This window comes from Lathyrus oleraceus, chromosome 1 (assembly GCF_024323335.1).
Source record: "Lathyrus oleraceus cultivar Zhongwan6 chromosome 1, CAAS_Psat_ZW6_1.0, whole genome shotgun sequence".
Taxonomy (NCBI): Eukaryota; Viridiplantae; Streptophyta; class Magnoliopsida; order Fabales; family Fabaceae; genus Lathyrus; species Lathyrus oleraceus.
The window spans coordinates 389,053,561-389,081,325 of NC_066579.1; the positions used below are offsets into that span (position 1 = coordinate 389,053,561).

Genomic DNA, 27,765 nt, shown 5'->3' on the forward strand with positions numbered 1-27,765 from the left:
TTTTTGGCTTTTTAAAAAAAATTAATAAATACATAAATAAATTCATTTTATTTCTGAAATATACATATTTAAATATCATCTTAAAAGAATAATATAAAAGTAAAAAATACTTAATATTTCAACTATTTATTATTTTTCAACTTTTTCAAGAACCAATAGTAATAAAAAAATGCAATAAAAAAAATTCATTTTATCACTAAAATTAACATAATTAATTATCGTTTAAAAAATGGTATTAAAGTCAACAAACTTAATAGGAAACCGATCGATAAACATATAAAATAATTTTCTTTCCCCGAATGCTCGTGAAAATGACGTGGTATACAGCTACTGTTTTATTTTAATTAAAAAAAGAAAAAGAGACGTTGTTTTATTTTCTTTTGCTTTTTCAATATGATAAGTGCAGTTACTTATAGTCTTTTGTTCAAGTACGATGATAAAACCATGCAAAGAACACGGAAAAAAACACTTTACGAACAAATCTCGAAAAACAGGAACTTCTCTCTCTTCTGTCACCTTTTTTTCTTCCTCATTTTCATTATCACAGTTACTTCATTTACACATCCAAAAACGTTGTCGTTTTTATCTCCTAGCTCTAGCTACATTGCATATAAAGTCATCAGTAACAAAAAGATATTAAATTTTCAACTCATTCATCCTTTTTCTCTCTGAGAGAGTCTTTTGATTCTCATCAGTTGAAGCTAGAAATATGTCATCTATGAAGAAGGAAATGATGCTACTCGTAATCCAATATCTCGACGACGAGAACTTGAAGGAAACAATGCACAAGTAAACACTTTTTGTGTTTTAGTTTTAGTTTTTTAATGATTGATTAATTGAGATTGAAACATGTTGGTGTTTTTTAGGATGGAATCAGAAACCGGTCTCTTCTTCAACGTGAAGTATTTTGAAGAGAAAATTCTTGCTGGAGATTGGGATGAAACTGAGAAGTACCTCGAAGGCTTTACAAACATCACCGAAAATCGATATACCATGAAGATGTTCTTCGAGATCAGGAAGCAAAAGTATTTTGAAGCCTTGGACAGGTACTGATCTTTATCTTTATCATTTTAAATAGCGATTGTGGTCGCGTCCGATAGTTCATATTGCTGAGAATCGTAGTCAAATGCAGACTCAATCGAAATTCCTTAGTGGTTTCGACAGCATTAAAAACTTTTGTGCTGTGACCTAGATCACCTAGATCACCTAGATCACAATCGTAGAACTCGATTTAAACCTTAATATTATGGAGAATCGCGGAAAATTTAATGAAGTGGTGTTGTTTTTATTATGATTAAATGATCTTAATTTGTGTTCAGGAATGACAAAATGTCGGCTGTTAATATTTTGGTGAAAGATTTGAAAATCTTTTCAAGACTTGATGAAGATTTGTACAAGGAGATAGCACATCTTATTACCTTTGACAACATTAGGTAAATGTCTGCTTTCAATTTTTTTCAATGATATTATTGACTATGGATTGATTGAAGAGATGTTAAAATTTGGTTGCATTTTTAATCTGGATTATGTTTAAATGCAGGGAGAATGAACAGTTAGCGTCGTATGGCGATACAAATTCGTCTCGAGTCATATTGATGTCTGAGCTCAAGAAATTGATTCAAGCTAATCCCATCTTCAGAGATAAGCTTATGTTTCCTTCGTTCTCGTCATCGCGCTTGCGACACCTGGTTAATCAAGGGTATATAAAGTTTTTTGTTAGTACAAAAACTTCGGTTCAAAAGTAAACAGATACGAAAAACACAAACAGATAAACACGAGTTTGAGATTTGATCACGCAGTTCGGTCAATTGTGCCTACATTTTCGCCTGTAGTATCTTTTTATTATTCAAACTTAAAGTTTTTTCCTTGTTCTCTATCCAGTTTGAATTGGCAGCATCAGCTGTGCAAGAATCCAAAACGCGATCCAGTCATCAAAACTTTGTTGATTGACCATAATTGTTCTTCGCCTCGAAAACGATCTCGCACGCCTACTTTGGCTATTCCTCCTGCTGCAGATGCTGCAAATTATCCCTCTTATGTAGTTGCGGTACGAACTTAGTTTTTCTGTTTATTTTCATGTTCATTGATAAAACTGTTATTTGCTTGTTGCATTTCAACTTATTACTATTAGTACTTAATTTTTGTGCAGCCACTTTCGCCTACCATTGCAGTTCCTACTCCTAATGCTGTTACAACATTGCCGGTGAATGCAAATCCTTCGCCGTCTTCTCAATCACCTGCTGAGATCGAAGCTTCCTCATTGCCTGGTCCTTCAATTCAAGGTATATTTTCGTCAGTTTTTTGTCGCATAAAGCTTAATAGAGATACACCGTGTCAATGTAAAATAGTTTTACACTAACGTATGCCTTAAGAACTATTATAATCTGTCTATTGTCAATTTCTTGCAGTCTCCGTTTCGATGCATTCAGAAACTCCAAATACTCTTGAACCGATGGATCATCAAAGTAATGATCTTGATCAAGAAATGAGACCGATCCCGTTGTCACAGGCAGTTGAAGATGCACCGTGTCAATGTAAAATAGTTTTACACTGATATAATGACTGTAGTAGCTGAAGAACTATTATAATCTTTCTATTGTCAAATTTTTGCAGTCTCCGTTTCAAGGCATTCAGAAATGCCGAATACTCTTGAACCAATGGATGATCAAAGTAACGACATTGATCAAGAAATGAGACCGATCCCGTCTTCACAAGCTGTTGAAGAAGCACGCGAGCTTGTGCAGGCCCCATATACCTTTGAACCTACACCAGTGAATCCGTTGTTCGATCAACTTCCAAGAACCGTTGTTTGTAAGTTACATCAGGGATCCAATGTGACAAGCATGGAGTTTCATCCTTTCATTCATTCAATACTAGCTGGTAGGTTAAAATAATCAACATCATTTTTATATTACGCAGAAACTTAATTAGTCTTTCTGCTAACCTAGAGAATTTCATTGAAACAGTCGGTAGCGCAAACGGTGAAGTTTCACTTTGGGAAGCAAGTCTGAGAGAGAGACTGATATCAAAGCCTTTCAAAATATGGAACATTTCTAATTGTTCGGTCCAATTTCAGGTTTATTTCGAATTATTCAACTTCATAATTGCATATGGATCATGCATATCTGTTCAAAGAATACTCTATACAAAAATAAATTAACGCGGTCTTTTGTACAGATGTTGAATTTGAAAGAATCGTCTGTCAATCGGGTAGCATGGAGCCCGAGTGCGGGTTTACTTGGTAAATATTGTAATAATATTTTTCTATTCTGTTGCTTGATAACTAGCTTATAATATATATTTCTTTTCATTTCAGGGATTGCTTATGCAAACCATTTGGTTCATTTGTATAGCTATAACATTCCTAATGGTCTACAAGAGCATTTGGAGGTATTTTCATATCAGACTTTTTATACGAATCGAATAACAATTTTATTTGCAATCCATGATCAATGGCGTCTTTGTTTCATTCTTACAGATTGATGCTCATGATGGTAGTGTTAATGACTTGTCATTTTCATATCCAAACAGTCAACTATGTATGGTAACTTGTGGCGATGATATGTTAATTAAGGTGACAGAAAAGTGTCTAGTCCATAATAGGTTTTATTTTTATGCAGCTATTATTTGAATGTAACTTGAATTTTTACTAATTGAAGAGTGATACATGCAGGTATGGGATTTGGATGGACATATGATTTATATCTTCGAAGGTCACGGAGCACCTGTTCATTCAGTTCTTCCTCACGCGAAGGAAAATATCCAGGTTAAATTCTTCTGTCGCTGTTTATTCGGTTCTTTTTCGTTGAATACGGTATAGTGAATGGTTGACAAGGTTGTTATGATATCATGTTCTTGCAGTTTATATTATCAACTTCAGTTGAGGGGAAAATTCGTGCTTGGGTGTATTATGACAAGAACTTCCAGCTGGAATACGACACTCCGGGACAGTATTGCACGAAACTGATGTATAATGCCGATGGAAATAGGTAAGAAAATGAGGAATGATCAAGATTATACTTTTCGCTTTTTGTTTAACCCTATGTAAGTTTTTATCATGTGAGTTTTGGATGTGTAGATTGTTTTCTTGTGGAACAAGTAACGAAGACGGAGAGTGTTTCCTAGTTGAGTGGAATGAAGATGAAGGAGCAATTGAAAAAAAATATTCGGGATTTAGAAACGAAACTGCGGGTATAGTGCAATTCGACGTTGTGAAGAATCGGTTTTTGGCTGTTGGTGTAGATAACCAGATTAAGTTTTGGGATATGGATAGACTCGATGTTCTGACTTGTACAGACGCCGAGGGTGGTCTTCCTGTAAGTATATGTAGTCCTTATAGTTTCCGTTTTACCATTAAACATTGATGATGTTCAATAATCGAATGCAATAGATTGTGAAAAATCGTTGACGTGGTTGATGCCTTGTGTCAGAGTCTACCTCGCTTGAAATTCAATCGGGAGGGAAATCTGCTTGCTGTTACGACAGAGGATGGTGGTTTTAAAATCCTCGCTAACGCCGATAGTCTCAAATACTTAAGGGACATTGAAGCATATATACAACGATACGCAAATGTTTGTATCTGTCTATAACTTACCATCTTCACTAGCAAGAATATATATACTAGCATGAATCTAACACACAAGATATCCATTTTGTTATTTATCTATTGTAGAACGGATTAATCTTTCATCCTGTTCAGTATCGAATCGTTACTATACCGGAGAATATGGGTCCGGATAACAAGGTATTCAATGCAACCTTTCCTTTATTGCAAGAGATGCTTGATTAATATATCTCAGTTTTTGTGCCAATAATTTCTTGATGATGAAGTTTTATCTTTTACCAAGGTTGTTCGTCTTCGTTATTCAAATAACGGAGACGCTCTTCTAGCACTTGGTTCGAAAGGGATTCAGAAGCTGTGGAAATGGATCCCTAATGCATTGAATCCTATGGGAATGGTGTGTATACAGAAAATGCAGACATGCATTTTTCTTTTGTACCAAAGTTTCTGTCATTTGTATATCAATGTGTTGTGTTATGTTATGTTTAGAACATTACTGAGTTTTCTTGTGTTTGTTTTAAAGGCGACTGCAAGATTTGTTCCTAAAGAGTATCGGCCGTCTAGTGGCTTTCTTCTAACTCATGATGTCCCAAACGACTCTGATTTGGCAATTCCATGTATAGACATCTCAAGGAATGATGCCTATGGCGTTTCTGCATGTGGCGGACTTATTTCGTTGTTCAACTTAATATCGTTTAGAGTGAGCTTTCGTTATTCGTGAATAATTTATTCGGTTTCATCTCATTGTTTATGAGTTTCGTGACGAACTATTGTTGAATTTTTCAGGTTATGATTAGTTTTATGCAACCTCCACCAGCTGCAACATTTCTCGCGTTTAATCCTGAAGACAATAACACTGTCATAATCGGAAGGGAAGATTCGGAGATTCATGTATTCAATATTCGGTACCATGAGGTAATAAATTTATAAATTAAGGAGATCCAAAGTTTATAGTTACACATTTTCAATAATCATATATATAATGATTTGAACCTCTTCGCTTTTCAGCTTATATCTATATTGAAGGGTCATCAAATGTACATTACTGGTATAGTTTTTTCGCGTCGACTGGATACAATGGTTTCTTCGAGCGCTGATGGAGAGGTATGTTTAAACGCGACTTATGTAAATATATTAGTCAGTGTTGTCAAATAGCAGCGCTATAGCATAGTGGATTTCGATTATACTGTTATGAAAACTGCGAAGTTTGATCGTAAAACGGAATATACGTTTGATGTATTTGTAGCTTTCGTCATGGTGCATGAGCACATGGGTTAACAAGAAATCAGTGTCAATCCAAATACCAGGTGGTAGAAATGCAGTTGCTGGTGAGACTAAAGTTCAGTTTCACGTTGATGAAGTGAAGTTGCTGGTGTGCCATGAGACACAGATAGCAATATATGATGCTTCAGAAATGGAACTAATTTGTCAGGTAACAACATATTTAAGACACTCGCGCACCTTTCGCACCAACCACTTCTGCGAATTAGTGACACATTGATGTTTGTATGTAACAGTGGCTTCCGCGAGACGGGTTGTCTAGTGCCATAACCTCTGCAGCATACTCCTGCAATGGACAACTAGTTTATGCTACTTTTATAGATGGAAACATTGGAATATTTGATGCAGATAGCCTCCAACTAAGATCTCGTATCGGTTCGTCTGCATACCTATATCAGAACCCATTAGACAGGTTTGTCAACAATTACATGTGCTTAAACGTATTTAGTTTCTTTATATTGAGTCACATGCTTGGAACCGCCATGCACAGGCTCAGATGTTCCTCCGAAGGTCTCAGGTTTTTTTGGCCAAAATGCTTAGAATTTTGGGATGAAATATGCTAATAGAAGTTGACATAAATTTTCTTACATGATATTTTCAGAAAAATAATAATAGTTAAATGTTTGTTTATTTTGTGCAGCCAAAATGTGTACCCTCTTGTTGTAGCAGCACATCCACAAAATCCATATCAGTTTGCAATTGGACTGTCGGATGGGTATGTTAAGATTATAGAACCTACCGACTCTGCAGTATGGTTGGGACAGAAAGTGCCTGTTGTTCAAATGGATATCATGTGATTATTCATTTGCATCATTTTAGTATTTAATTTCAATTATTATTGAGTTATTAAACTCTTGTCAGGCTTTAGTATTTTAGACTTTTTTTACTTTAACAACTTGATATTAATATTATTATTATTATTATTATTATTATTATTATTATTATTATTATTATTATTATATTACACCTTCATTTCATATTATTATGTGTCTCATTTGGAATTTTTTAACTTCAAATTTTTGGCATTCAATTGGAATATTTTTTAATTTCAGATTATTTGGCATTCAATTGTATCTTTATATAAATAAAAAGGTGTTCTTTTTATAGGAGAGAAAAGAGTAAACTATAATTCACTATGAGAAAATTCTATATTCTCGTATACGATAAATCAAAAATTTTATTGTTTGTCTTTAGTTTACTATATGGTATTATATAGAAATTGTAGTAATAAATTATATAGACATGGTAAAAAGATTATTGCATACTCTATTATATTTTAAGATGAACTATGAGAGACTTATCTTTGAAAATTATGAATATTTGTTTCAAAGTGTTATTTTTATTGCTATAATTTTAGGAAAACAAAAAATATTTTATTGCGTTTGGATTCTCATATCACTTTTATTTTTTAAATTTGAAATAATATTCTTAGATGAATTAACTATTATGGGAATTTATATAATTAGAGTAATGGTTGGATAGTTAGAGTAAGGGTTGGTTTGTTAGACCATTTTGTTCAAAATAAAAAAAAAATCTTCGTATTTGCGAGGGTTGGAATCTGTGACCTCCAATAGTTTTGAATAGTAAAAACAAATTTTTGGAGGTGTCACATAGGAATATGGGATGATGTGACGCAAATAAAATAGAAGTGTTAGGAAGAGAATCTATACTTCTGTTTTAATATATTATAATAGATGACTTGTAATGAGTAAGAATTTTATTACTTATAACGTGTAAGAAGTTGATTACTTATAATATAATTGGGAGGATTTTTTAAGATTATTATTTTATAACTTTTTTTATTGGTACATTTTTTTCAGGTTAGTCATGCCATCCATAACAAAGGACAAGGGTAACAATTCAATGACCATATATGTTAGATGCATAGAATAATCAAACCCGATAATATAGTATATATTGATGCCAATTGAAACTCCACCAACATAAATTATATCATTTCCGACACATATATCATTACTTACACAAATCCCATCCGCTCAGACTTCACCATCCCCAAAAGATATACGATTCCCAACTCAAATTTCACCATTCTCCACACATATTCCACTATTTCCCACACAGACTTCACCATTACCCGTACATATTCCACAATTCCCCACACAGACTTCATCATCGTCTACATAGATTACTTTATTCCCACACAAATTCCTCCACTCCCGACACATACTTAACCATTTCCTACCCATAATCCATCATTTTTACACATTCATTGAAGTTTCATACACATGGTTCTAGACCTCTTCCATCTATTTTCGGATTAATTCCACCTATATTAGGCTATTTTTTGGAATTATATGATCACATGATGTGGCCATTATACGATCACCAAATTTCCAAGAACAACAACATGAGCATCCAGAAAAATAATATGAGCAATAACATCAACGACAACAACAAAACAACAAGAACAACGTAAAAAAAACAACAACAACAACAATAGGAGGTGCAAGGAGAGAAAGACCATGTGAAAAAGAACATTTGAAACATAGATGTGAACATATTGAAATCTTCTTTTATGGCACTAAGTAAGTATATTAATTGACAATTCTATTTTGACATTATTATTATTATTATTACTTTTCGAAATTTATATTTTAACTAACATCAAATTAATGTTTAGGTTGGATATGTTTAGATTAAAATGAAAGAGTCATAAAAGAGACTACAAAAATCCTTTACAAGTACTTTTGACTAACTTTTAGATATATTAATAAGGAACAACTTTTTTTCTTAGTTTGAGATAAATTTGAAATAACTTCCATGATATAAAAACTTCTATGATATTTTATATTATAATAAAATTGTCAAAATTTCCTTGGGTTGGAATTAACTCAATTTTATCATATAGTTGTCCCTCCTTTATTTGCATCAGGTGTATTGAACTCACCCATGGGTTGTCAGAAATATGATAAATGATACATGCATCAAATAGCTTGATAACTTTTTTCCTAACACTTATTTTATGGTTTGGTAAAGCCTTCGTTGTGGTTGCACTATTGGTTTGTGATCATCTTCCATGAGGATTTTATAAATGCGGAAGGTTGGTTTGATACCTTTCAAGTTTTCAATGGACCAACATATTTCTCTGTTGTTATTTTATAATTTTCACCACTTTTTATTCTTGTTGTGGATCTAGCCTATAATTGATCATAATTGAAATTTTATCTATCTCCCTAAGATATACATATTCTATAATGTTATATTTGTAAGAGATCTGGTGAGGGTGAAATCCTTTTAGCCCCCAAATCGTGTCGACTTCGCCCTCTAGGAAACGAGTACTTTTGGACCAGGTACAAGGTGAAAATAATCGTCCTTAGCGCACTAATTGAGGGTCTACCTAGGATGATATTATAGGACGATAGGCCATCCATAATAAGATAACTGACATATATCACCTTGGTGTCTGCTTTCTCGCCACATGTTGTCTCCAAAGTCACGTGGCCCCTTACTTGTACCTTTTCGCCAAACAATCTTATTAGTGATCCGTTGAACTCATTTACCTCAATAGGATTGAGTTAAAGCTTATAGAAAGAATCACAAAACAAAAAATTAGCAGAGCTCCTAATATATACCAAGACTCGCTTGATATCCTAGTTTCCATATTACACATGGATGACTAGAGGGTCATTATAATGAGGGTTAACTCCAATGGCGTCCTTGCCAGAAAAGGTGACGTTGAACCCTATTTTCCCTTACCCGTGATATATGACATTTGCAGCAAGCACATGTATTATATATTTCCTTCGGGAGGAGATAGAACTACCTCGACCAGCGACACCTCTAACTATGGTGTTTATATTTGAGTGTAGAATTTTATCGACCATCTTTGGGAAGGGGGGATTGGACGGAATGAGAGTGAAAGAGGTGTGACCCAAGTTAGTTTTACTGGATCCCCATTGTGTGTACCACCGTACTGGTAAAGAAAGTACATATATGTATGTTACCCCTACAAGGGCAAGGGTACTCAGAGGCCTTAGTAAGTTTATAACAATTGGTAAAGGTTATGGCTTGCCCACTGCGGCGAAAAGCCCCGTACGATGATTTTAGAGGGTCTGCTCACGTGAGGTGAGAGGCTCTGTGTATAAGTGTTATGTGTAAGTTGTGATTTGTATTCTTCGTTAGGGGAGAGGTATTTATAGATGCGTTGGGCCTAGGGTTTTCTTGTGAAGGGTTACCGTCCACTTAGTCAATGATGGACCGTTAAACCTCTATTTTCTAGGGAGATGTAGACTAGTTACTAACCCTGACTTCTCTCTACCCAAGGAACGTCCTTTTCCACATTTTCCCTTATTTGGGAGAGAGGTAAGAAATTGGGGAGAGGCGATACCTCTTCGAGGGCGACATATTGTCGTCTCCCTCTTAGGGGCTAAAAGGATCTCACCCTCGCCAGGTCTCTTACAAATATAACACTATAGAATATGTATCTCTCAGGGAGATAGAAAAAAATTTCAATTATGATCAATTATAGGCTAGATCCACAACAAGAATAAAAACTAGTGAAAAATCTAAAATAGCAACAGAGAAATATGTTGGTCCATTGAAGACTTGAAAGGTATCAAACCAACGTTCCGCATGTATAAAATTCTTGTGGAAGATGGTCACAAAATAATAGTACAACCACAACGAATACTTTACCAAACCATAAAATAAGTGGTAGGAAAAACGTTATCAATCTATTTGATCCGCTGTCGTGCACGGTTCAAAACGAGTAATTAGAAAACTGTAGTTTAGCGGAAGCGATAACTCGAATATTGTATCACAAGGATTTTTGTATTATTGTTAACCTAATGAAATCGATTTAAGGAAGGGTTTATGTTTTGGTGATCGATTTAGAAAACAAAGAAAAAAAGTGATTAAAATAAGCGATTATAAAATAAGCCAATCTACTATTTTCGGTTTCCGGCTAATCACTGGTTTTTACCTACCAATTCTCTAAGCGACTTCGATCTCTATTCGATTCAATTTTGATTGACAAGCGCAATAGATAAATGACATATTTATATTTCTATATTCTGAATTAAGCAAACGGATGAATACAATCGTGAATTAAGCAAACACGATTTACAAACGCAATTTAACGATAAAGCTACGAAAACGACGATTAACAGTTAGGAATGCAATCATACGAATTTAATCAAAACCATTCCATAAAATACAAATTAAGCAAATAAATTTTCATAGAATAGAATTGAAAGAGAAACGAAATTAAATTGATAGGATAAAAACCTCAAAGCCTTGGAAATTTGGTTACAGTAGATTGACTCTAGGAGATTAGTTCATCTTCATGATCGCATAAAACAAAAAGTTATTGTGAATAAGGTGTAAAAATGCTACAGTACAACGACTTCTCTTTTAAACAAAATAAGGGTTGCACTTATAATTCAAACTGGGCCGGAAAATCTAAATTCGGCCCAACAAATGGCCCAAAAGACATTATTTCCTAAAGTGCGAAACTTCAAAGAATTATTTCGGCTTCAACACAAAAAGTTGTAGCTCTTTCTCTTAGATTTCCAACGCATGTCAGAACGCGCAAACCGGCATCCCGTAGCTCAAGTTATAATCCGAACAATGGACATGTATCAAATAACCGCTAAAACTGAAAATAGCAAAGAAAATAGATTAAAGGCAAACCTGAACTTAAATCTAAAAACATAATAAAATAGTAAAATAAGAAAAATAAGTAGATAAATTCCTAAGTACAATTATAGAAGAATGTGCATCAAAATGCACTGATCATTGGTACATCGACAAACATCATCAGTTTTCTTGAACGCCATTTCTGCTTCATTGAAAACTACATCTCGACTTGTGATACACTTCACGTGACCTGCCTCTAAGCACCATAAATTATAATCTTTGACTCCTTCAGGGTATCCAAGGAACATACATTTCAGAGCTCTAGGTTCGACCTTGTCTTGCCTAATGTGAGCATAAGCTAATCAGCCAAATACTCTAAGTCTGTCGAGATTAGGTGAATGTTTCGACCAAACTTCTTTAGGTGTCTTCATCCCCAAAGTTGTCGAGGGACACCTATTTATCAGGTAAGTTGTATTCATGACAACCTCAACCCAAAACACCTTCTTCAATTCTGCACTAACTAGCATACACCTCACTCGTTCCAAAATGGTTCGATTAAACCTTTCAGCCAAACCATTTTGTTGGGGAGTACATGCAGTAGATTTGTGCCTTGCAATACCAGACATATCACAATAGTTATCGAAAGCCCCATTGCAAAATTCAAGACCATTATCAATCCTCAACCTCTTGTCCTTCCTACCAGTTTGGTTTTTGACCAGGGACTTCCAACTTTTGAAAATTTCAAAACTTTCTTCCTTAGTCTTCTGAATGAATACCCATAACTTTCTGGAGTATCATCAAGTATGGATAGAAAATACTTTGCACCTGAGTGTGAAGGATTTCTTGCAGGTCCCCAAAGATCAACATGAATGTAATCAAGGGATCCATGTGTTATTTGTTTACCTTTGTTAAACTTCATTCTACAGGATTTACTAAATACATAAGGTTCACAGATCTCTAATTATCCGACCTTGTCACCATCCAACAGATTTTGTTTAGATAACTCGACCAAGCCTCTTTCACTGACATATTGAAGGTGAGAAAAACAAGAAAGGGGGGTTTGAATTGTTTTGGAAAAATAAGCGCTTTTTCAAAATGAAAATCACACAAGGATTTTATACTGGTTCGCTTATAACACAAAGCTACTCCAGTCCACCCGGCCAAGGTGATTTCGCCTTCAACAAGGACTTAATCCACTAATCTTGAAAGATTGTTTACAAACAACGTCTAAGAGAAGGATCTCTTAGTCCTCTCAAGTCTACAGACTACACAGAGTCACTTGAGGAAAATAAAACAATAGATGAAAGCTTATGTAATCTAGAGTGCTTCTAAGATAAGCAAATATTACAACAATAAGAACAAAGTATTTCACGTACTAAGCAAAAGCTTCGTGAAGATTGAAAGAATAAACAGTATTTTTGTGTGTTGATGTTTTAGTAAAATCTTGTTGTATTCTGTGTGTTGTGTGTGTTCACAATGTTGATTTGCAGTCCTTTATATAGAAGAGAAGGATCCGTTGAAAAATCATGGCAGATAATAACTCTTGAATAATAATTAGTGCCATATCTTATGTTGCTTGTTGTCAAAGCAACTTTCTCTTCTTGAATGACTACTTACCACAAATAGTTCCTTATCATTTGTATTTTTGGAGTTAACGTCTCTTTCTGTATTAGGAAATCCATTTCCATAACTTTATTTGAAGTTAACGTTACTCTTCCTTATTTAGCAATTCCATAATCAGAGTCTTCGTGTTTCTGGAGATCTTGGAATCTGCTATCTAGCTTCTGATGTTGATCTGTTTTGAGTTCTGATGATTTCTTCAGATAGCGTTGAGAGTTTCTGGAGTTAGACATACCGTTGTTCAGAGTCAGAACTTCTAGAGCGTACTTCTTGTTCAGATGCTTCTGATATTTTGCTGTTTTGCTCAGAGTTAGATTTTCTTGAACGTGTTTCTACTTCAGATGCTTCTGGTCTTCTGATAAATTGTATCTGATATGATTATGTATCTGATGAATTCTTCCTTCTTTCCTTAGAACCCTGCACACTTAGAAACTTTTCGTTAGGGTGCCATTTTTGGTTTCATCCTTTGTTATCATCAAAATCATGGAATCTGATGTAGAACAATTTTTGTTCTTACAATCTCCCCCTTTTTTATGATGACAAAACAAACTTAATTAGCAGATGAAACATAAACAATATCAGATCAGATAGACAAGAGCTCCCCCTGAGATAGACTAGGGAGTTCAGAAGTTCTTACCAGAGCTTCCAAGCAATGAGGTTTCTTGATACCTTCTGCAATTTCTTAAGTCTAGAGTTAGATAAATTAATTTTTAAGAAAAATATGTTGCAGAGTGCTTAAGGTATTTAGACATAATTTTCATCAGAGTTATTAATGACTTCTCCCCCTTTTTGTCAGAATCAAAAAGACATAGCAAAAATAAATAATTGAAGAGAAAAACATTTCATTCAGATAAAAAGCAACAGAGGCAAAAGGAACAAGCAAACATCAGAAAGCAAAGCAACAAAATCCTAAGTGCCTAAGGGTTTGGAGGCGGAGGCAATCTCTGAAGCAATTGAGCCAACATGTTCTGAATGTTGTCGTTGACAGTATCTTGTTTATCCATTCTGGCACGAAGTTCCTTCTGATCTTTCTTCAGTTCTTCCAGCGTCTGGAGAACCATAGGAACAACAGATGAGGACTCCCCCTGAGTCAGAGCCTGCTGTGCTTCAGCAGCGGCCTTTGCTTCAGCTTCAGCAGCTTGTGCTTCAGCTTCGGCAACAGCAGCAGCATCAGCCAGAGCTTTAGCTTCAGCTTCCTTTACCCTTAGAATTTCAGCTTCCCTTGCTCTTTCTTCCTCCAGCCTTCTAGCTTCTTCTTCAGCTTCCTTTGCCAATCTCTCTTCCTCTAGCCTTCTAGCTTCAGCTTCTCTTGCAAGTCTTTCCTGGAGTCTTGCCTCAGCATCTCTGATAAAGTCGTTTCTGACTTGTTCAGAGATGTGCTTCAGTTTAAAAGCCTCAGAGGTCATCCAGCCAATGACTCTGTTCCAGTGTGTCCTTATAGAGTCAGGATCATCACTGACTTCAGAGTTAATGGTCAGAGACTTGACCTTTTGTACTGAAGCCCCTGCGAACAGCATTATGGCTTCCTCAAGGGTAGGTATAGAAAGGTCAGGTTCAGAGGTATGAGGTGGAGAGGTTGAAGGGCTGAGGTTGAGTGTTATAGGTTCAGGTTCTGCTTCAGGTTGAGGTTCAGATCTTTGGGGTGAAGCGTAAAGAGGGTTTAAGTCTAATGGTAGAGGTTCAGTTTCAGCTTCGGGTTCAGGTTCAGCGGAAGTGTTTGGAGGGGTGATATCAGAGGTGTGGAGGTCAGAGGGTTGAGGTTCAGAAGGTTGGTCTTCAGAAGTAATGTTGGTTGTTTGTTCTGGGGAAGGTGAAGTTGCTTCAGATTGTGTTTGTGTTGGTTGTTATGAAGCAAGGTTTTGAGCCTGAATTTGGGCTAAGGTTGGGGAGTCAGGGTCAGAGTATTCTTGGTCAGAGGAGATTTCAAGGTATGGGGGTGATTCTGGGGCTGAAGATGATGAAGAGGAAGTGGTAGTGTGAGAAGGATTAACATTTGGTGAGAAAAGTTGAAAACTTGTTGTTGTTGAGCATCCATAGTTGAAGACGAAGAAGGTGAAGATGAAGTGTTTGCAGAAATGCTTCAGAGAGGGTTTGAGAGTGAGTGAGAGTGATAAGTGTGTGAAATGTGAGAAAAGTGTTTAAATACCCTAAATGAAAACACATGCAAAACGACACACTATTCAGCGTTAGCACAAAGCACAAGTTAGCACGCTTGGGGAAAAATGATTAAGGCTCATTAATGAATGTCTAATCCCAACAGTATGCACACTGCTCGAGGAGATCTCAAACGTTTCCCTTTGATTTTCTTCTGGACAGCTGTCTAGAAGTTCTAGGGTTGGACGCTAAGTGCTCCACGTGTTGATGTATCAGATCTTCAGGAATACCAAAGGATTGGTTCCTGGAGATTTCTAACTCAGATATCTTCTTAACTTGGTAGAAGTATCAGAGTCAGAGGCAGAAACACATTTGTTTATGTCAGAGTCACATTTTACATCTTCAGAGCCACACTTCATTCAGGACAATTTTGAATGTTCAGATTTTCTAAGATAAAAAGAAATCTATCTTCAGCTAGAGGCTTAGTAAAGATATTTGCCCATTGATGATTTGTATCAATGAACTTCAATGTTACTATCCCTTTCTGAACATAGTCTCTGATAAAATGATGTTTTATTTCAATGTGTTTAGCTCTGGAATGTAGAATGGGATTCTTACTTAGACAAATGGCAGCAGTATTATCACAGAAGATAGGAATGTTACTCTCGAAGATTTGCAGATCTTCTAACTGATTCTTCATCCAGAGCATCTGAGTTGTGCACAGTGATGCTGAGATATATTCTGCTTCTGCAGTAGATAGAGCAATAGTTGACTGTCTCTTGCTAGCCCAGGATATCAAATTGTTTCCCAGAAGCTGGCAATTTCCAGATATGCTTTTTCGTTCTAATCTATCTCCTGCATAATCTGCATCACAGTAACCAGAAAGTCTATACTCTGATGTTTTCTCATACATCAGGCCCAGGTTAGGAGTTCCTTTCAGATACTTGAGAATTCTCTTAACTGATGTTAAATGAGATTCTCTAGGATCTGATTGGAATCTGGCACAGAGACAGACACTAAAGAGAATATCAGGACGAGTAGCAGTCAGATAGAGAAGAGAGCCTATCATACCTCGATAGAGCTTCTGACAAACCTTTGTGCTTACTTCTTCCTTTTCAAGAATGCATGTTGGATGCATGGGAGTTTTTGCAGAGTTATAGTCAGCCATGTCAAATTTCTTCAGAACATCTTTAATATATTTGCTTTGATGCACATATGTAACTTCTGAAGTTTGGTTAATTTGAATTCCCAGAAAGAACTTTAGTTCTTGCATTAAGCTCATTTCAAATTCTGCCTGCATTAACTCAGAAAATTCTTGACAAACAGAGGCGTTAACTGAACCAAAAATAATATCATCAACGTATATCTGGCATATCATGAGATCATTGTTAAGGTTCTTACAGAAAAGTGTGGAGTCAACTTTCCCTCTGATAAAATTGTGTTCCAGAAGAAAATTGCTTAGACGTTCATACCAAGCTCTGGGAGCTTGTTTAAGTCCATATAAAGATTTTTTAAGTTTAAAAACATGTTCTGGAAAATTTGGATTTTCAAAACCTGGAGGTTGGTTAACATACACTTCTTCTGATATATAACCATTAAGGAATGCACTCTTGACATCCATTTGATATAATTTAATAGAATGGTTAATAGCGAAAGATACAAGAAGACGAATAGATTCTAACCTTGCGACTGGAGCAAAAGTTTCATTATAATCAATACCTTCTTGTTGACTATAACCTTGAGCTACCAGTCGGGCTTTATTTCTGACGACTTCTCCTTTCTCATTCAGCTTGTTTCTGAATACCCATCTGGTTCCAATGACGTGAGTGCCTCTGGGCTTTGGAACAAGATCCCATACATCATTCTTTGTGAATTGATCTAATTCTTCTTGCATGGCTGAAACCCAGTCGTTATCTTGAAGTGCTTCATCACAGGACGTAGGCTCAATCAGAGACACTAGTCCCAGAGGAGTATCTTCAGAAGTCCTGAAGGTAGATCTGGTTCTAACAGGTTCGTCCTTGTTTCCCAGAATCAAATCTTCAGATACGTTGATACGACTTTTAACTTTCTTTGGGATTTCTGGGGATTTAATTTCTTCAGAGTTCTGAGTGACAGTTGCTTCTGGAGCTTTATCAGAACCTGCAAGGGTGATTTCTAAATCTGCAAAATCTTCAACTAGCTTTGACTTTTCAGGGTCAAGCTTATCATCAAATCTGACATGAATTGATTCTTCCACAATTTTGGTTTCTGTGTTGTATACTCTGTAGCCTTTAGAGCGTTCTGAGTATCCTAACATAATACCTTTCTGTGCTTTGGAATCAAACTTGTTCAGATGTTCTTTAGTGTTTAAGATAAAGCAAGAGCATCCAAAAGGATGGAAATATGAAATGTTTGGTTTTCTTCCTTTACACAGTTCATAGGGAGTCTTTTCCAGAATAGGTCTTATAGAGATTCTATTCTGAATGTAACACGTTGTATTTACAGCTTCTGCCCAAAAATGCTTTGCCACATTAGTTTCATTGATCATGGTTCTGGCCATCTCTTGGAGTGTCCTATTCTTCCTCTCTACAACTCCATTTTGTTGTGGAGTTCTAGGGCAGGAGAAATCATGGGATATTCCATTAGAGTCAAATAATTCCTCAAAATCTTTGTTTTCAAATTCACCACCATGATCACTTCTGACTCTAATAATTCTAGAGTCAAATTCTTTTTGCACTTTGGAGCAGAAACTAGTGAATACAGAGTGAGACTCACTCTTGTGCTTTAGGAATTTCACCCATGTCCAGCGACTGTAATCATCAACAATGACTAGTCCATACTTCTTTCCATTGACTGATGCTGTTTTCACAGGACCAAATAAGTCAATGTGGAGAAGTTCCAGAGGCTTAGAGGTAGAAACAACATTTTTCTTTTTGAAAGACGTTTTTGAAAATTTTCCTTTCTGACATGCCTCACATAGAGCATCTGAAGAAAACTTCAGTTTAGGTAGGCCTCTGACTAACTCGAGTTTATTTAGCTGAGAAAGTTTCCTCATGCTAATGTGGCCCAAGCGTCTATGCCATACCCATTGCTCTTCATGAACAGTCATCAGACATTTAACATTTTGTTCTTTTAAATCAGAAAGATTGATTTTATAAATGTTGTTTTTCCTCTTGCCTGTGAATAGGACTGAACCATTGTTTTGATTAATGGCTTTACATGTCTTTTGATTAAAGATCACGTCATAACCGTTATCACTTAATTGACTTATGGATAACAAGTTATGCATTAATCCTTCTACGTAAAGAACATCAGATATAGAGGGAAGAGTGCCATTACCAATAGTTCCGGAGCCTCTGATCCTTCCTTTCTGATCTCCTCCGAAACCTACGAATCCAGCATCTTTAAGTTCCAGGCTTTGGAACATAGACTTTCTTCCCGTCATGTGTCGCGAGCATCCAGAGTCCAGGTACCATGACTGGTGTCTGAACTTTGCTGCATAGGATATCTGCAACATACACAATCTTATCTTTTGGTACCCAGAATCTCTTGGGTCCTCTTAGATTAGTTTGCCTAGAGTTTCTCATAACTTTGGGTTTTCTAGCATTTTTAAATTTTTGTTCTTGTGTGTGAGTATAGTGATATGAAAACGGAGATTTAAGTTGGTCACCAGTAGAAATTTTATCTTCCTTAGACTCATACCCAATTCCCTTTTTATTGTTCTGACTGACTCCATAAATCATGGATGCCATGACACTTCTTCCTATCCCATTTTTCAGAAATTCTTGAAAGGCTTCTTCGTATTTATAAATTATTGCATTTGAAGTCTGTGGAGTTTGAGATAACGCTTCTTCCAGTTCTAAACATTTTTTATTCGCTGCATCTCTTTGTAATGTTAAGGATCTGATTTCATCCTCTCGTTTTAGAGTTGTTATCTCAAGTTTGCCACATTCTTCAAATTTTGCTTCAAGACAGCCTTTTATATTTTTAAACTTTTGTTTTAATTTCTGATATGAGCTAAGAGTTTCTGACAAGCATGATTCTAGATCAGATCGAGAGAATTCAGAAAATACCTCTTCAGATTCTTCATCTGAGCTGCTCCTGGATGTGGTAGCCATAAATGCCACATTTGCCTGTTCATCAGAGTCGGATTCTGATGAGCCAGATTCACTATCATCCCAGGTAGCCATTAATCCTTTCTTTGTCCTGAAGGTATTTTTCTTGAAGCTTTCTTTTCTAGAATTGTCTTTCTTTAGCTTGGGGCATTCATTCCTGTAGTGACCTGTTTCTTTACATTCATAACAAGTAATATCTTTGTTAGTTTTACCTTTTGAGGTTGATTCTGATCGATCCCCTCTGGGTCTTGGTCTTCTGAAGTTGTTGTTCCTCTTTTTCCAGAGTTGTTTAACTCTTCTGGTCAGGAGGGACAATTCTTCTTCATCATCAGAATCTTCTGGTTCAGAGTCATCAGCATCTTCAGTTTCTGCCTGGAAGGCTTTGGTTCTGTCAGATTTGCTTCTTTCAGATCTGGACTTTAATGCTACAGACTTGTTCTTCTTCTGAGGTTCATCTTCCTCTAGTTCTATCTCATGGCTTCTGAGAGAACTAACAAGCTCTTCAAGACTGATATTGTTCAGATCCTTAGACAGCTTCAGAGCAGTAACCATGGGTCTCCACTTCTTTGGCAAGCTTCTGACTATCTTTTTGACATGGTCTGCAGTTGTGTATCCTTTGTCTAGAACCTTGAGACCTGCAATCAGAGTTTGGAATCTAGAGAACATTGCCTCTATAGCCTCATCATCTTCCATTTTGAAAGCTTCATATTTCTGGATAAGCGCCAGAGCCTTTGTCTCTTTGACCTGAGAGTTTCCTTCATGAGTCATCCTCAGAGAGTCAAGTATGTCTTTGGCTGTTTCTCTGTTGGTGATCTTTTCATACTCATTGTAGGATATAGCATTGAGGAGTATGGTTCTGGCCTTGTGATGATTTTTGAAAACTCGCTTCTGATCATCTGACATCTTACTTCTGGGAACTTCAGCTCCATCCTCTGTGACAGGAGGTTTGTATCCATCTGTAACAATGTCCCAGAGATCAGCATCATAGCCCAGAAAGAAGCTTTCGATTCTATCTTTCCAGTAATCGAATTTCTCTCCATTAAAGACAGGAGGCTTAGCATTGTAACTATCCTTTTCATTTGTGTGGGCCATAGTTTTTCTCGTTCTGGATCTCTCTACACTGTTAAGTGTTTGATTAGAAAATCAATAACAGAGCCGGAGCTCTGATACCAATTGAAGGTGAGAAAAACAAGAAAGGGGGGTTTGAATTGTTTTGGAAAAATAAGCGCTTTTTCAAAATGAAAATCACACAAGGATTTTATACTGGTTCGCTTATAACACAAAGCTACTCCAGTCCACCCGGCCAAGGTGATTTCACCTTCAACAAGGACTTAATCCACTAATCTTGAAAGATTGTTTACAAACAACGTCTAAGAGAAGGATCTCTTAGTCCTCTCAAGTCTACAGACTACACAGAGTCACTTGAGGAAAATAAAACAATAGATGAAAGCTTATGTAATCTAGAGTGCTTCTAAGATAAGCAAATATTACAACAATAAGAACAAAGTATTTCACGTACTAAGTAAAAGCTTCGTGAAGATTGAAAGAATAAACAATATTTTTGTGTGTTGATGTTTCAGTAAAATCTTGTTGTATTCTGTGTGTTGTGTGTGTTCACAATGTTGATTTGCAGTCCTTTATATAGAAGAGAAGGATCCGTTGAAAAATCATGGCAGATAATAACTCTTGAATAATAATTAGTGCCATATCTTATGTTGCTTGTTGTCAAAGCAACTTTCTCTTCTTGAATGACTACTTACCACAAATAGTTCCTTATCATTTGTATTTTTGGAGTTAACGTCTCTTTCTGTATTAGGAAATCCATTTCCATAACTTTATTTGAAGTTAACGTTACTCTTCCTTATTTAGCAATTCCATAATCAGAGTCTTCGTGTTTCTGGAGATTTTGGAATCTGCTATCTAGCTTCTGATGTTGATCTGTTTTGAGTTCTGATGATTTCTTCAGATAGCGCTGAGAGTTTCTGGAGTTAGACATACCGTTGTTCAGAGTTAGAACTTCTAGAGCGTACTTCTTGTTCAGATGCTTCTGATATTTTACTGTTTTGCTCAGAGTTAGATTTTCTTGAACGTGTTTCTACTTCAGATGCTTCTGGTCTTCTGATAAATTTATCTGATATGATTATGTATCTGATGAATTCTTCCTTCTTTCCTTAGAACCCTGCACACTTAGAAACTTTTCGTTAGGGTGCCATTTTTGGTTTCATCCTTTGTTATCATCAAAATCATGGAATCTGATGTAGAACAATTTTTGTTCTTACATGTTTCGACCAAACTTCTTTAGGTGTCTTCATCCCCAAAGTTGTCGAGGGACACCTATTTATCAGGTAAGTTGTATTCATGACAACCTCAACCCAAAACACCTTCTTCAATCCTGCACTAACTAGCATACACCTCACTCGTTCCAAAATGGTTCGATTAAACCTTTCAGCCAAACCATTTTGTTGGGGAGTACATGCAGTAGATTTGTGCCTTGCAATACCAGACATATCACAATAGTTATCGAAAGCCCCATTGCAAAATTCAAGACCATTATCAATCCTCAACCTCTTGTCCTTCCTACCAGTTTGGTTTTTGACCAGGGACTTCCAACTTTTGAAAATTTCAAAACTTTCTTCCTTAGTCTTCTGAATGAATACCCATAACTTTCTGGAGTATCATCAAGTATGGATAGAAAATACTTTGCACCTGAGTGTGAAGGATTTCTTGCAGGTCCCCAAAGATCAACATGAATGTAATCAAGGGATCCATGTGTTATTTGTTTACCTTTGTTAAACTTCATTCTACAGGATTTACTAAATACATAAGGTTCACAGATCTCTAATTATCCGACCTTGTCACCACCCAACAGATTTTGTTTAGATAACTCGACCAGGCCTCTTTCACTGACATGGCCAAGTCTCTTATGCCATAGCCCAGTCTTCGACACAGGTTTTGTGGATGCCACATCTGCTAAACCACTTACAACCTCAACCTCAAGGGTATATAAGCCTTGTTTCTTCATGCCTCTCAAAACTTCCTTCGACCCCTTCATTACCCTTAGGATACTTTGATCTCCTTTAAAAACATATCCTTTCTTGTCAAATTCACCAAGAGAAATCAGATTCCTCTTAATATCAGGTACATACCTAACATTAGTTAGTATCCTTATTAACTCATCATGGTGCTTGAATCTGACAGTTCCAATTCTTCACTCATCTTGAATGAATATAAAGCTTGCTTCAGGTAGAGACGATTAACCAACGATTTTGTCATGTACAAACTTCAAGTTTCGTCTACGCACCAGCTACAATTTTCTCCTTTGAAACCCGTTGGATAACCTTATCACCAAGGCTCAATACAATGACATTGTGGGCTTTTTTGACCTTCGTTGTTTTCTCCTTCTCCGATAGGGAATCGTCCATCTTCTCCGATCCTTTCAACTCTTCTGACAAACCATGTTGAACAAGAAGGGCTTGCATCTTCAAGGGCCACAAACCGAAATCATTCACACCGGTGAATTTCTCAATCTCATACTTTGTTGACGACATCTTCTCCTCCATGCTCACTGCACCAATTTGTTGTGAATTGATGTCGTCGAGAACAAACCAAACTATGAAAAAAAGATTGAGTTACTTGAACAAAAACAATAAACCCTATTAGGTTTTACCAAGGGAGAGAAAAGGGAAGAAGAAGAATAAGAATTGGTTAAAACTGTTTTACTATTCACTTTCTCAATAAGGGTTCACAAATTACAAGTGAATAACAACAATTAACTTCTCTCAACAACCCGAGAAAACTAGCTATTTATAGATTACTAAGCTAACTTAGGCTACAAGAGAACTTAACAATTGGGCTTTACAAGCAAGGGCCAATTCGACATGTTTTTAAACAAAACATATTTTGACAACATGCTTGAACAGACTTCGACTATAATATGCACAACTCTTGTCGAACCATGAAGCTACCCTTGCCGACACCAGAGTTCGATCCAAAATACCACAATATAAAAAAAAAGGTTAGATAAATAAAATAAATATTCAGTTATATGATTATTTAAGAACACAAAATTTAAACCCAAATATTTGATCCTTAAACCCAAATATTTTTCTGCTCTTGCAATCCATCATAGAGAACAATGTTTCAATGTTTCTTATGTAAAATAAATAAGTTTCAATGTTTTCATGACAAATGCTTTCATGATCAATTTTTTATATTCATAATTCTTTTATAATGTGACATGAGCCTTCTGAATGGATGTCTTTTAAGTTTCATGCGAATCACTAATGTCAGTGTCTTGAACGTTGATACTCACTAAATGGACGATAAATATTTGTTTAAGGACTCCGAAGAAATTCAATAAACACGCTTATTTTTCCCTTTGGTTTTAACCTCAGTTTCTAAAAGAACCAAGATAAATAGATGACTTCTATTGCCAAAAAAATTGGTGAATGGAAAAAAAATTAAAGTAACATGTATTATTTCCTTTTTCAATTTTTTACCATTCACCAATTTCTTTATGTGTTGCAATATGATTAAGAATAAATTTTTCAATATTGTTAATCAAAGAAAATTTTCTATTATATATATATATATATATATATATATATATATATATATATATATATATATATATATATATATATATATATATATATATATATATATATATAATAGAAAGTTTTCTTTGATTAACAACATTGAAAAGTTATTCTATTAAACATTGACGTGAACAACAACAACACCATTACGTGAGATAGATTGCAAGAATAGAAAAATAATTTGTTAAAGGATGGTGATGAAGAACAATAACATAAACCAATTTTTTTTGTCTCAGAATCCATCAGATAAAATGATGTGTAAGAGTATAGAGCGACTGAACTTGTGAGTTAGGATTACGGTAAAACTTAGTGAATGAATCATTTTATAGTAAAATCTATGTATGATACCCCTCATTTATTTTAGAAACTGGGGGAATAGAATGTTTAATAATAAAATAAAATCTTAAGTAATAAGAAATATGTCACTTTTAAAGAAAAAAAAACAAAAGTTGTAGTTGTTGAGACTCGAAGCAAGTACCCTGAATTAGTTTACCCGTCGTTTTTTCCTTAAACCAAGGGAATACATGATAATTTCTTTTAAAAAAATAACATAGCGCGTCATGGAATATTACATCGTTTTTTTGTTGAGTAAGATGAAATATTTTTCATAAAATATAATATCTGTAGTAGTGCTTCATAAGTCACAATCATAGGTTAAGCAATAAAATGACAAGAATGTAAGAGTTTCAGAGTCCAATCTACAATCATTTCTGGATGTCGACTAGAATACCTAATTTGAATCCCTTTACATATTTCAAGGCTAGTTTCACTAGGTAAACCAAAAATCACTTATCGGTGATCAATCAATAAATATAATTAAGAATATATATCAGATAAATAGAAAAATACAATCCCTTAGAATATCAATTGCATACAAGATTATGCCCTAAGAACAAGAACTCATCCCTAATATGTTGGAGTGCAACTACTCATAATAATTAAACAATTAAATATATTTAAGAAAATAATACAGGAATCCTACAATAAACAATAAAGCTTCAACGGTGAAAACCTACAACCTCTATTTAGGAAATCTATGTAAAAAAATATCCAACTATAGACTTCAGAGCCCCTATGATCACCCAAGAGTTTAGCTTAAATACTAGTTTTTTCTATAGAGAATCGAGCCACATCTCTATGCAATATCACCACAATGAGTGACTTATATTGACGTGGCAGGAGCATCAAAACTCGAATCGCGTTGCGTTTGATATACAATTGTGACACGGTTTTTCCAGGAATTGTTGGGCATGTGAGTCCACACACAAAGGGGGGGGGGGTGAATTGTGGGTTTTAAAAAAATGACAGTTTGAAAGCAGGCTAAAATGAAAATTTGCGGAAAATAAAGAGTTAATGGTAAGAGAAATGACACCAAAGATTTATACAAGTTCAGTCAAGAAGACTTAATCCTGTCCCTAAGATTTGATCTTGAGAGTATCAAGTAATGCTTAAGGGTTTTTAGTAGGTTAAAATCTTGAACCCCCTTATATCGGAAAAGTGAAGTTTGAGGCTAACTTCCAACCAAACAACAAATAATAGAGAGAAGCGATTAGCCTTCCTTCCAAACACGAACTTGCGGAGAGAAGCGGTTAGTATTCCTTCCAAACAAGAACTTGAAGTGGTTAGTTCCTAAGTTAAACAAAGATTTTCTATGGACTTATCTCGAACCAAGGTGAGCTTTTAAAGTAGGCTAAACTCACGAACCAAACAAGGGGTTTTTACCAGGATGACCACAAACCAATATGAGATTTTAAACTAGGCTTATCTCGAACCAAAGTGAGCTTTTAAACCGGGTTGAACTCACGAATCGAGATGAGATTTTGAACCGGGCTGATCTCGAACTGAAATAAACTTTTAACTAGACTGAGCTTACGAACCGAACAGGTGACTTAGAAACTAAATCCACAAACCAAAGCTCTTAAAGGATTTAACTTTTAACTCAAACAAACACCCTCTTAAGGATAAACCATTAAACAAAGATAAGAATACCTCTTTATGAATTTACAATAATACCCCTTCCAAAATACAAACTTCCTTACTAAACAAAAAAACTTTCTCGAAGCGCTACGACTAATTTTAAGTGAGAGAAAGTAAATAAATATTTTTGAGAGAGAGAGAGAGAGAGAGAGAGAGAGAGAGAAAATTCTCACATTTTTTTGGATGTCAAAATGTGAAGGAAGAAACCCCTATTTATAGGCTAGAGGTTGACACATAAAAGGAAAGATACATGAGCCAAAATTAATGTTCAAATTGATTGGCTTCTTGCCCCAATTGACCGGAAGCCCAAAAATAAATATTTATGAATGCTTGAAAAGGAAAAAATAGATACAAAGACGTTTCCCTTGATTAAGATGATGTCACAAACGTTTAAGGACAACTTTTGTACTAACGCATTGATTAGGTATGAGTAGCAATCAATTAGACAATATAAAATTTTGTCCAAAACTTTTTGACAGTTCCTGAATCAACTAGAACGACTCCAAAACATTTTTAGGGGTGTATTATTAAGAATTAGAGGATTAAAAATTTGTTTTAATCTATGTGTGATTTAACCGTATAACTTTACGCGAAAACCCTTGTGTTTTTACAAAACACGGTTCACTCAGACGCGACAGGGCGAACTTTCACATTTCCTCTCTTTAATACTTTGAAGCTTCGAGATTTGTCAAGTAAACTAATCATATAGACACTTGTTTGAATCTTCTTTGAGACGAGGCTTGAGATCTTTTCAAGTTGAATACTATCATCAGAGGATGTTTGCAGTGATTACCAAACCCTAACTTGTCTGCTTGCATCTTTAACCGCTAGTCATACTTGAATCCTCATAAGTTGTACGGGTTCCCATACAAGTTGTATCATCAAAGACTCATTTTATTTGTCATCATCAAAAATACATTATCAAGGGATGAAAAAACACAATCTTTTCTAGAGAGAGATGCTCTCTTCTCTCTAGAAAACCTCCCCCCAAACTTTTAGGGTTTGATGATGGTTGTCTTCCACGTTCATGGTGGCTTCCATCTACCATCCTTATGGTGGTCATCCCCCCTCTATGAAGAGTAATACCTCTTTCATCGAACCTCACACTCATGCTTCAGTCGAAACTAGCTCCATCATCGGATATGCCCTTTTTCCACCGCGAACCACTGTCGAGTCGCCTCTTTCTCTTCTGATCCGGCCGCCACTTGAACCACCACCACTAGGAGATGAAAAACTTGTTAAGGTTGATATTAGAATTTCAAACTTAACAATGATATGTGTAATTCTCTTCACCATTTCTGCTCCCACATCCTTGGTGTTAGCTACGTTTCGCCCACCTCCACAGTCGTCGTGAATTTACTACATGTTGTATTTTATCTCTCTTTTAGATCTATCCATTTTTGGTTTTGTCTTGTCTATTTTATGTTTTCTTCTTTTAGGATTTAGGTATGTACTCTTAGTGTTTGATAAAAAGTCTCAAAGGATTTTTGTGTGTTGGAGCAACACTATCTCTAGTCATCAATTAAGTTTTGAGCATTTCATAAAAATGGAGAATCTTGAGATAAAATACAATCGAAATGCGCTTACACAAGTCAAAGAAATCGTCCTTAATTAGATTTGGAAAAATATCACTATGGATTCTCACTCCTATATTACCACTAATAGTGTTGGAAAAAGATCATTATGGATTCTCACTCCTATATTACCACTAATAGTGTTCTTAAGAGAGTTGATGGATGAATGATATGTTGTTGTTTCTGATTTGATTGTGTCTTTTTAGCTTATAATCAATCTAAATGTAATATCTTTTATATTTATGCAATTTTTACTAGTAGATATGCTTCTAACCTAGGGATTAAGTATGTTATATGTCATATATCTCTTGATAATTGTAATGCGTTATGACTTTTTCACATAATAAAATGGTATTTTTCTATAAAAA

The 27,765-nt window shown here is 35.5% G+C and overlaps 1 protein-coding gene across 1 annotated transcript; it reads left to right on the forward strand.

The window, feature by feature from the left end:
* The first annotated feature begins 452 nt into the window (after positions 1-452).
* On the forward strand, positions 453-6,710 carry LOC127073524 (topless-related protein 2). Its single transcript, XM_051014696.1, has 24 exons — positions 453-789; positions 867-1,046; positions 1,320-1,433; positions 1,541-1,699; positions 1,882-2,047; positions 2,150-2,282; positions 2,409-2,534; positions 2,614-2,880; positions 2,967-3,076; positions 3,178-3,241; positions 3,317-3,390; positions 3,479-3,574; positions 3,674-3,766; positions 3,862-3,989; positions 4,079-4,316; positions 4,431-4,571; positions 4,673-4,744; positions 4,848-4,958; positions 5,085-5,261; positions 5,348-5,476; positions 5,570-5,665; positions 5,808-5,993; positions 6,079-6,254; positions 6,483-6,710. The coding sequence occupies exons 1-24, from the start codon at positions 710-712 to the stop codon at positions 6,637-6,639; spliced, it is 3,273 nt and encodes a 1,090-aa protein (XP_050870653.1). The 5' UTR covers positions 453-709; the 3' UTR covers positions 6,640-6,710.
* The last annotated feature ends 21,055 nt before the right edge of the window (positions 6,711-27,765 follow it).